Source organism: Mycteria americana, chromosome 8 (genome assembly GCF_035582795.1).
Source record: "Mycteria americana isolate JAX WOST 10 ecotype Jacksonville Zoo and Gardens chromosome 8, USCA_MyAme_1.0, whole genome shotgun sequence".
Classification (NCBI taxonomy): Eukaryota; Metazoa; Chordata; class Aves; order Ciconiiformes; family Ciconiidae; genus Mycteria; species Mycteria americana.
Window position 1 is genome coordinate 4,666,553 of NC_134372.1, and position 11,499 is coordinate 4,678,051.

The 11,499-nt window shown below is 43.8% G+C and overlaps 1 protein-coding gene across 12 annotated transcripts in view; it reads right to left on the reverse strand.

Moving 5' to 3' along the window:
• MACROH2A1 (macroH2A.1 histone) overlaps positions 1–9,992 on the reverse strand; it is a 47,666-nt gene extending 37,674 nt beyond the window's left edge. For all 12 annotated transcript variants that reach the window (XR_012776793.1, XR_012776794.1, XM_075509351.1 and 9 more), the window contains exons 1-2: positions 9,863–9,992; positions 1,398–1,598 (exon numbers count right to left, since the gene is read on the reverse strand). Coding sequence is in view for 10 of the 12 variants with exons in the window: in XM_075509351.1 (XP_075365466.1) it covers positions 1,398–1,569 (172 nt within the window). In the remaining 2 variants the exon portion in view is untranslated. The remainder of the gene's footprint in view (positions 1–1,397; positions 1,599–9,862) is intronic.
• Between the last annotated feature and the right edge of the window lie 1,507 nt (positions 9,993–11,499).

The window sequence follows — 11,499 nt, forward strand, 5'->3', positions numbered from 1 at the left end:
AAAAAATCAGCCTATTTCTGTTCTTCAATGTCAATATCCATTATAAGGTGTATCTAAAATTGTCTTAAGAGTCAGGTCACTTCAGTTTTAAATACTCCCAGCAAAGTTAAACCACACGCTTCGCTACTTTGTGCTTAAGCCAAAGAAAGAACAAAGTGCATCTCTTCCTCAGAAACTCAGTGCAGCCTTATAGCTTAAAGACTACTGTCCCTTGAAATGCTTGTATCTGCTGCAACCAGAACACTGACATAAGCAGATGCACTGTAAAAAGAAACACTACTATGAGAAATGAGATCCAATTCAAGCTTTTCCTTAGTCATGCTAATAGAATCTGTCTCCAAACTCTAATCCATCTAGCACTTGTGCTTTTTGCTAGATCCCTAGCCTACAGGTATATGCTTGTAAGTCAAATCTGGCCATGCGAATGACTGAATTGGTGTTTTTTTTCTTATCCATTTTTTAAAATGTATTTTATTTTAAGCAAACCAATACTGCAAAAAGCTCATCTATTGATGCTATTACAGTTAGGGTTAATTTTCCATTAGAAGACTACTTTTGTAATGTTGTTTGTGGGGTAAACTTGCAACGTTTTAAGTCTTGTTTGAGAGGAGAACTGCTGTGTTTAAAGATCTTTACTTGCCTGTCTAGTTGTGTATGTCTTTGGGCAAAGCATTTTCTTCCTTTGAAACTTCTTTCTAAATGAAGGAAAAATAATACTTTCATCCTCCAAGAAGGTACTGTGAGGATGAGATAATTATTTAAGGTGTTCTAATTCTGATGTGATGAGAGAACTGATGTGTTAGAGAAAGGAATACAAATGTAAGCAAATCAGCTACGTTGATCTGGGGCAGATGAACAGAGCGTGCATTTATACACAGACTCAACCAAACAAATTGCAAACAGCATATGTAGTCTCAAAAATAATCTGCAATTGAACAAAAATGTTTAAACAATGCTTGTAAGTAATCTCAGCCCTGTGTAAACACTGAGAAGCTCTCTATTTAAAAGGAATGTATACGCTTGACAGACAATTAGAACTCAAACAAAGCCATCAGGCACAAAATCGGAGCAGGCAGGACTGCAATACCAAAGGCCCAGTCCATACGCATTGATGTTGGTAGGAATCCTTCCAACAGCCTATGTGGGAGAAGAGTGTTTACAACAGGTCAAAGCAAATCCAGTGCTGGAATGCACAAAAGCCATCAAAGCTGTGAGGCAGGGCTGGGGGCACCTTGATTTTGGCTTAGATGTGTGATCAGCATAGCGTTTACTTCAGCTATCACTTTTTTAGTCATCTATACATCAGAGGATCTTTTTCGTTTTTTTTTTTTCTGTGCAAATTCAGTTTGTATTATTACTTTCACTGCTGCTATTTCACATTGTTCAGCAAAACCTACCGGTCAGATATTCCAGTACAGCAGCCATGTACACTGGAGCACCAACACCAATTCTGTACTTCGGGTGGCCTTTCTTAATGTAACGTAGCATTCTTCCAACAGGGAATATGACCCCAGCCTTTGCGGAGCGGGAAGTCTTGGTTGACTTCTTCTTTCCACCCCTGCTGGACATTTTGTCTGTATTGGGTCCGGAACAGCACTCTATATATTAAGAAGGAAAAAAAAAAAAAAGAAGATAAAAGGTTATCAATAAGCGCTGATGCTATAATACCATATACTGAATTTCAAGTCAAATCAGTATTTTGGGGTAGGCAATGCATTATGGTGCCTAAAACATACACACAAGTTGCCTTCTTAGAGTAAAAAGAATCTAAAATAATTTTCCATAGAATGTTTACTTGCCATTGTAATCTTGGCATAATTTTATACAGTAAATATAAAGAGAAATTATTTCCTATAAATTTGCTTTGGAATTACTTTTCTGAAATTCCTAACAGATTATACCCAGCACCATTAATGGAGCAAACAGTGACAACTACCTAATGTAAAACAGAGCTTCTGCATTAAAGCAGAGGATGCTTTCTGCAAGGAGACTGACACAACCCTCTGCTCTCTGGGAAAAACTCTTGGCTGGGCATTTGGACAGCTGTGGTAGGGCTGTTATGCTCATGAATAACTATGTTTCCAACTAGAAAAAATTGTATCCAGTAAAGCTTTCATAAAGTGTATTCACCCTCCATAAAAAACTAGATTTTCAAGCATGCATGAATTTACAGAACAAAGGCCTATGCATGGCAAAACACATCTCCTGTACGCTACACATTCTATTTTTAGAAAGATCTGAAATGAACCCCTTGAGATTTGAACCTACGGGAAACCAGCTATCTCCACATCGAAGACAGCACTGCTTCAACATGCCCTCTAGGAATCTGATGAACTTCAATCTGCCACCTTTCCTTAACATAACAGCGGTCTGAACATCCAGCAGATATCTGACAACTGTATCTCAGTTTATCTCAGTGAAGAAACCTACTGGTGATACAGCTGTCAAACATTTTTTTTCTCTCCGACTTCTGCTCAGGCTGTAAATAGAAGCTGACAAATCCAAAGAGGTGGAGGGTTTACAGGCTCTCAAGGTATCTTTGAAGGTTTAGGCAATGCACTAGGTTTTGAAATGAACTCAGAGGAAAGGAGACAGTCCCCATTTCCCCCTCCCTCCCTCCTGCACATCTGAACTCCAGGGAAGCCAGCAGTACGCATCAGTGTTACACATACCTCTGTGCATCCTAGTCCTTCCGTGCTGCACAAATCCTACCGAATACAAATGCAAATTCGCTGGTGTGTATATATACTCCACAATTAAATGTCTTTAAGCCTGCTTTCCCATCACACTATTTCTCTGCTTCCCTTTTTGTTTTTCCTCTCGCTTATTCTGAATTCTCTCCTTGTCCTTATGAACCTAACTGTATTTGCCATACATCTGAATGCACAGCAACTGAGCGAGCTCAGAATTAGGCAAAACAGGTTCACCAACCCCACCTCTAAGTTTTGCAACTTCTGTTCTGTGCTGACATGTCCTGCAGTCTTAAATCTCAACGAGTCACTGAGATTCAGACTACATAACTGTCAAATGAAGACCACTCAGGATAACTAAAGAAACATGAGTATCAAACACTTCTTTTCCTTTCCACTTCCACACTCCATTCACCAAGGAGTCTATACTTGCATAGCACATTAAGCAAAATAAATGCAATGGACTCACTGCTTGTTAAAGGTAAACAAAATAATGCCATCTCAGTAGCTTTCACACTACTAGTGTGAAAGTCACACTACATTTATGAAACTTATATCAAAAAACAGACAGGAAACTTTGGAAGGGGGAAGCCATCAAAAGGGCTCCTTCACCTTTCCTCTGCTATGAACTCAGCTCTGTAACAACTATTATTCTGCGAAGAAAAGGACAAAAGCCAATTTTCTTGCCTTGAGAAACTGCCTAACTGGAGCTCACAACTGACTTGTAAAACCTTCCATTTAATTGCATTTTCTCATCTAGTTAGCTCTGTCTTTGTTAGCAGGAAGGCTGGGTGTGGCTTTGAGTTGGCTAAGGACTTTCTGCCAGAAATTATTTTCATAGTTCATAATCCATTTTCATCAATACTACAGACGTTTAATCTCACAAATATTAAGAAGTTCATTGAATTAAACACCAGGGAAAGCAGGCATGAGAAATACCTGTGCTTCTAGCTTCCCCCGTAATTCCTTTGGTTTGTAACTGGTAGGTCAATGATGAAAAACATAATTTTTCTAGGGAAAACCTGCAAGCCTTAAGCAGTAAACTTCCATTAACCATTTGGCTTATGACTTTATGGGATAGTCAGAATAGCTGGAAGAGAATATGGAAATCCTTACTTCCTGATGGTGGGTTTTTTTCTTTTGGAGAGTGTCATCTAGCCATCAGCTGCTGTAACATTTGGATCAAAGTATGAGTAAAGCATGGAGCAATACCGAATTACTGCCAAAGAGCCTTTGAAGGAGCTGGAGTAAATACAGCTCACCCAACCTAAAAATCCAATGGCAGACACACATGGATGGCCATGCTGTAGCTGGTAACAGAAAAAGATAAAAGACCACTGCCCTTTCATTTTTAGTTCCAAGAAAATGACTATTCATAGAGAAGTAAGGGAAGTGGTTCCTTCATGTGTTGAAACAAATGTGTACTGTATATCACTGTCTCTGGATACATATCATCTATCCAAAGCGATGCTAAGTGTGTTGTCAGCACACTGTCAATTGTCATCAGTCATGCTAAATCAACCTCCCTTATATCGCAGTTTCCAGCCTCTTTCATCTGGTGTTCAGAAGATGTTCTTCCCTTTAACATACTATTTCTACTTAATACCTTCAAGCCTCCTGCCATCTGCAGCTAACTAACAGCTACCCATATATAAAATGGTGTATTTTTTCTTTCATAATAAGCTTTTCACCACTTCTGCAAATTCTAGAGGTTAATTTCCCCCTTTATTTTATACTCCCAGTCACATTTCTCTCATTAATATTTAGGATAACCCTGGACCTATCTTGACAATTAGCCTGATCCTCTCATACTGTACATTAAAGAGCTTTCTAGCTGTAAGTTTATTTGTGAGGAAAAACTTTGCCTGAACCAGAAAGGTGGGGGGGCTTGCATATTGAAAAAAACAAGAACTTCTAGAACTTTTAGCATTAGAGGTAAAATGCGATGAAGATGAGTTTCAGAGCTTCCTGTCTCAAGGATCCCATTCCTACAACATGTAGTGAATCACTGTATCTTTAGATGTTGGGGCTGGAGGGAGGGAAATTCCAATTAAGTTTCAAGTACCGCTTTTAATTTTGCCAACCATGTGATTTGGAAGGGGAAAAAGAGAGCCTGGCATGGAAGACCTTTTTCGGGCTTAATTACGGATTCAGGATCATTACTTTGCAGAACCTGTTTGTCCTGCCTTTGAGCTGAAGGATGGCCCAACGAGCTCTCAAAGTCTCTTCTCTACTTCTAGTTCTCCATAGCAAAAGAGAAGGGAAAGAGGAGTGATTTCACTTGCAACAGCCACAAAAAAAATGTATTGAGGTTAAATGTAAAGAGCACAGCAATAGATCAAAACCCAAAGAAAACTGTGTGCCTTACATGTTCTCAAATGGTTTATCTCTGTAACACCAGAAACTCTGGAATGCTGCCAACATTAATGAACCAGAGCTGTTTGCTGAGTCACTGCTAGCCAGCAGATGAGGGAGGAAACCAAAGGGAACCTTATCACATGTGCCATAGTTTAGACAAGATTTGAGCAGAATAAATAAAAATCACAGTCAATGACAGTCAATGGACCAGTCCTTTCCCTTCTTTCCCCTCTCCTGCCTTTGCAATGGAATTACTGGGAAACTTTACCAAATACGTTGCCAAGTCTTCAAAGATTTGACAATAAAATGATTTCATTTCAATGTTTGCAAAATTATCACTGTGATAATCAGGGGATATCACTGAGGAGTCAGCTTATCCAAGTACACCTCTGACTTCGAGTCAAATTTAATGCTATATTCTTCAGTGGCTCTGCTGTGCTTGGACACAGATTGCCCCAGTTGCAGAATTTAGCACCTCATTCATAGCCTTTTGAAAACCCCTTAAAGATTGTAGCAAGATTCATAGCACTTTCTAACATCTCAAAATTCACAGAAATGAGAATTTGATGGTATATTAATTTGGCTCACAGCAAATATTCAAGCTACAAGGCTCCTCTGCTGTCACATCTTTGCGAGCCAGAAATATGTTTTCTAACAAACAAAATAATATTAAGGTGTAGCAATGAAATCGGCATAATTAACATTTTTCTGTTTGAAATTGGCTGTAGCAACTCTGGTTGGCCATATTTTTTTGTGTGAAGATAGATACTCCACTAAAGCACACTTTCAAATACCATCTTCCTAAAGCACGCATAGGCATCTGTTTGTCTGAAAGGTTTAACATCACATAATTCTGAAAGTACAGCCTGCACATCCCAGTAAAGTGATACCTAATTTCCAAATACCAGTACTTCATTAGCCCAGTCAATTTGACACTTTCATCAAACAGCAGTAATAAACCCCACCTGCTATTAATAGTTTTCAGGTACTGGTTCTTAATGACTTAAGAAATTACTATGAATGCTACTGCTTTCAGGCAGGGACTGCTCTGATCATGGGCTCACATTGGTGCATTAACTGCACTCAGCAAAGAGATGACTAAATTTAGATCTACATGATCACATCAATAAGTGTAGTGGAATCCAGGAGACCATTACTACAATAGGATAAATACTAAGACTTAGTAATTATTTTTCTCTTCTTTCCAGTACAAAGACTAAGCTGGACAGTTCATTTTTGTATCACAAGATTAACTGCAATGCTATTTTCTTTCCATTGCTTCAAAAGATTAACAATGTAAGTGCTGCCATTCTCTCTTAAATCTATTTATGTACTATAATAATAACCGCTCGCTGAACTCTTTTTGAAAAGGTGCATTTGAATTTGCTTTGACAACTAACTTGCTCTGTTCTTGGCTAATCAGAAGCTAGTCTGGCATATTTATAAGATGCACTGCTTACAGAGTCAGTATAAAATGGTCTCTAATAATGCTTGCCTAGCACAACAGTGTCTCAGTCTGTGACTATGGTTTCTAGGTATGACAGTAATAAAAGAAGAGCTAATCACTCGGTTATCGTTTGATCCAATGTGATTTCAAATTTTAGCTTAAATGCTTTATCAAAGCCGTAACTCTTTGTGGTCTGAAACAGAGGAGTGAAACCAGTTGTGAAACAGCCTTTCCAGCACTACATTAATTTCCCATCTGAAAAGGTAGCACCATACACACATATATTTTCCCTTGGAAAACTGAGAGAACATTCCTCATCTAGGAATACCCAATAGATGTATTTCCTATTGAAGATTAATAAGACTAAAATTCCCATAGTGATAACGTAAAGGATGGGAAAAGAGGAACAACATTTTGACAAAATCTGTGTGCAAAACAGAATACTGTTGCACAATTGTATTCAACTGGCAAAAGTCCCTCCCTCCCACAATGGGTCTGAAACCCCAAAATGTTTAAATATCCCCCCCTTAATGTGCAAACCTCCACTATGAACAGTTCTGGGAGCACAACAACAGTTTTACCTGGGCATCCTGCCACCAATAGTCAGGAAAATGTAAATACAATTGCCTTCACTGACCACTGCTGGGAGTACTAGCATGAAATGAAGCCCATTTGTGCATTACAGCTTTTTGTATACTAGGTAGGACGCATAAAATTTGATACAGGACCTTAAATCACTGGACCATTTACGAATTCAATGTTCAGAAAAAAATGTTTTAAAGAACATTTTGAAAACTTCTTTGCCCCTTGACATTTTTGGAAGAAAGCAAAAATGCAATAAAGAATTCACATGGATGCTTCCAAGGCAAAATCCAGATGTAGAACGAAATTTAAGATAGACTATACTGCTGAGGGAAGGGAGTGCAAGAACTCGACCCACTGGAAGGCTGTGAATGGCATGATTCTAGCATCACTCCTTTTGGAGCAAGGACCACAAGCTGAATCCTGCCCATCCTCTCTTTAGGAGGGGTCTGGGTAAGGAACTACAACCTCTTCATGTGTCTATAGCCTCTCTCCCTGACAAGTGAGCAAGCACTCCACTCTTTCCACAAATACTGAACGTTTGTTTTCCGATTTTACCTCTAGGAAGCACTGAGCTGACAGAACCTAATGCTCACTGCACTGCCCTCTGGGTCAATATTCCCTCTCCCAAGGGAGGCTCACTCTGGAGACTCTTTTTTCCTCTTGTGGCATCAGTTCTAGATTACTGCTCTTTTATCCCTACTTTATAACCTTGCAGGGGCAGGACTACCTTCTATGCAGAACAGACAACAGGCCTTGACCCTGGCTGACAAGAGTTGTACAAAAATGCTTCTGAATCTCTTTGAGAGCACAAGATTTTGACCATTCTTCAGGAATGTGACTACATCACCTGTCTTATCAAGAGAATATCTTTTATCAAAGCTCATTGCTATGTATTGGAATTTTACCTGCAGAACCAGGAAACTCCTAAGGACAAATTTAAACATGCCCATTTATTTTAAGACTACGTTTGCAGTGGTAGATTTTTCTTTTTGCTCATGCTGATCTATAAAATACGCAGTGCTTAAGCACTCTTCCTATATTACTGTCATTCCAATCTTACTACTAGTTTTTAGATCAGTTACAGCTCAATCTACACTGTCAACATTTGGCTTTACTGGCAATCAGAAACATTACACACAACAAAACAAAGTAACTCTTTAGGAACCCAGAAGGCCCAGAAGATTTCAGTGTGAAAGGTTAAGATACATAACAGAGCAAAATAACCTGCAACCATTACTAAGTTAACAACATTGTAATTGCTTTCTTTCAGAACACTAAAAAAACCCCTCAAATGACACAACACAGTGGGGAGTTTTCTAGGGACCACTTGATACAAAATCTCTCATACACAATTCCATTAAAATATATTTTTCAAAGCAACTGTAATTGTCTTGTTCCCACCTAAATCTTTTAACTCTGGGCTGTGCCTAAGAACCCGGGTTCTGTTTTTATTAATTGCTCCCTTGCTCCTTAGCTCATTTATTTCTTCTGCTCTTAGGAATGGGGGAGGCAGTGGATCTGCAAAGTTCCCTACAGACCTGTTGCTAAGTGACAGCCACACACAGTCCTGGGGAAAAAATGGTCGTTCATTTGTATGGTCAAGAGATAAATAACAAGCCTCATCCAAATCTATTTCAACAACCAGTCTCCTTCCATCAACATAAATGAAGCAACCTCAGTTTTACACTACCCTACTTGCATACGAGCCGATTCCAACTGCCGGCTTCAAATGAAAATTCATGGGCCTCTGCAACTTACTTTTAAAGATTACAGAGGAAACAAAAGGATTATAGGAAGATAAGTTACAGAAACAAGTTTTGTTCCCCTTACTGTCTCCTACAGACACAAATATGTCAGTCTTTGGTCTAAATCCAGGCGCTCCTGTGAGATACCTTGTGCCGAGTCCTAGGAACCTGCATTCACCTGCGTCTTGCAGTACTTGCAGTCCCCTATGAGAAACACCCACACCCAGAGAGAGTCCGTATAGGTTGCTCAAATCCTGCAGGCAGACATATTGCAGGCTCTACAAGAAGTGACAGTTCTGAAAGAATAAGGGGCCCCGTTTCTAGCTGAACATTTATTTTTACCACTCTTGGAAGCCTTTGCTCATGGTTTTAAAAACGTCACTTGGCTTTTTTTAATTCAGTCATTCACATGTGGCAGGTAACTTTTATGCCACGGCTTCTTCATCCCAAAAGCAAAACACACTGAAAACACGTCCTGCTGCTTTTCACTTGCGCTTTTTGCAGTCTTTCTAGATTATCTTCTCCTGCCCGATGACCCGAGGTGGGAAAGACGAAAAAGGAGTCGGTGCGTGCGTATAAAGGCAGAGAGACGTGAGGGACCGCGGCTCGACACCCCCAGCCCTTCCCGAAATCGGGGTGCCCACCGGCCTCCTTCCAGCCTCCGCACCATAACCCAGATGCGGATTCAATAGAAATAAAACCCCGCTGCCACCATTTCGCTGGGAGCGGGGTGGATCTCCCGGCTTCACCCGAGGCACAACAAGAAGAGGCAGAACCGACAGACCGCCCGGCGCGGCCCGGGCCGCCGGTTTTCCTCAGAGAAAGGCGGCGGGGGGGGGGTGGTGTGTGTGGGGTGTGGGTGAGGGAAGGAGAGGGGGGCGGGGGGCAGGACCCCACTTCCCTCACAGCCCACCCCGGCTGGTTCGGGGCCCCTGGCACCCCGGGCCGGGGGCCACCCCGCCGCGGCAGAGCCCCCTCACCGACCCCTCACAGCGGGAGGGCCGTTCTTAGGCGGGCGCCCCGCGGCAGTGACTTACGGCGCGGCCTCCGGCGGCAATATGTCTCCCGTCGGCCGGCGGCGGCCCCGCTCCCGCTGCCGCTACCGCTGCCTCCGCTCCGCCCGCGGGGCCAACGGGAACGGCTCGACGGGCTGGCGGCGAGCTCCCACAATGCCTCGCGCGCCCGCGCGTCACATCCCTCCCGCCCCACGCGCGCCCCCCTCCCCGCGTGGCCCCTCCCCTCGCCCCTCACGGCAGCCGTTGGGGTGGCGGCCGCCGCGCGTTCCCGTCACGGCTCATCGCCGCCGCCCGCTCCCGGCCCCGCTTTCCCGAAGGCGGGGGGGGGGGGGGGGGCTCGCCACAGCGGCGCCCCGGTGGCCGCTCGCCCCGCCGCCTGGCAGCGGTGCGAGGCCTCCCGCCTCGCCAGCCGCCAGCACAGGCCCTCGGCTGTCCCAGGCGGGGGGCGCGGCCCTCCGGCCCCCGCGGCAGCTGGCTGCCATGCGGGCGCCCGGCCTGGCTATTGAAAAGCCCCGTCCCTGCGTGGGGCTGGGCCTTGGCACCGCGTCCTCCACAGCTGCTCCCGGCCCTCCTCTCCCTGCTCCTAGCCAGGCCATTGTGTACAAACGCGTTCGCTCCTAAATCTTCAGCGGCGAGGCAGGGCGGGGAGGACAAAGCGGGGGGTTAACGCCGCATTCCTCCCAAAATGAAGCTTCTTGTTCGGGGAGGGAAGAGAACGAGTGACTGGATCGTTACCGCTGGTGCGAGGCATGCGTGCTCTTTCTGCTCTCGTGCTATACAAAAATGGCTTGCTGCCATTTTGTAAAGGCCCCAGATGGAGCTTTTGGAGGAATTTTTGCATGGGAGACGTGGACGTCCTTGAGTGCACCTTGCTGGGTCAGGAGAGCCAGGTTGCTGCTGCCCCTTGCTCGCCCGCCCCGCCGACAAACGGAGGGTGCACCTCCTCTCCTTTCTGCTCTCTCCTCCCTTCTTCCAGTTGCCTTCCCCGCCAGCTGCCAGCGGAAGAGGGTAGCTGCCACAGCGGGTCTTGGCTGCAGGACAGACAAGTCGTAACAGATTGCCTCTGCGTTCACAATGGTGGGACTAGAGGAAGCTGGAGTTTTGAATGTCATGGAAGACTCCAGACTTGCCAATGCTCCCAAACCCTTCTGCTGCTCCCACCTGAACGGAGCATCCCCTGTCTTCAGTGCCCGAAGCAGGATGCCAGCCCATAGCCTCTTTCCCACTGTCCCTTGCTGTTCTTTCACGGCTAGAGCTATGACAGATGACAGTGGCACAGTGGCATAGTATCATTGCAACTACCAACAGCTAGGAGAGGCAAGGAGTTTCTCTCTTTCCTGCTCTTCTCATCAACCACCCTGAACTCCAGCGCTCCTTATTTTGCTCAGTATCAGCACATGTTCACGGTACCTTTGTCATACAAAAGAGAAAGCAGGAAGGAAGAAAATGGCTTAAAGGAAGAATGAAAACCAGGGAACTGGGGACAGCCTGTATAAAACATGTGGGGCTGGTCTGAGAAACATCCCTTCAAAAAGCGTTTCTGAAATAAGAGGTGAGAAGAAGTAGTACGCACAGGGCCGCGTGCAATGCATGTGGCCTACAAAAGCAATGCCATGTGCAATTCCACTAGCCAAGCTCAGGCATTATAATTGCGGTGT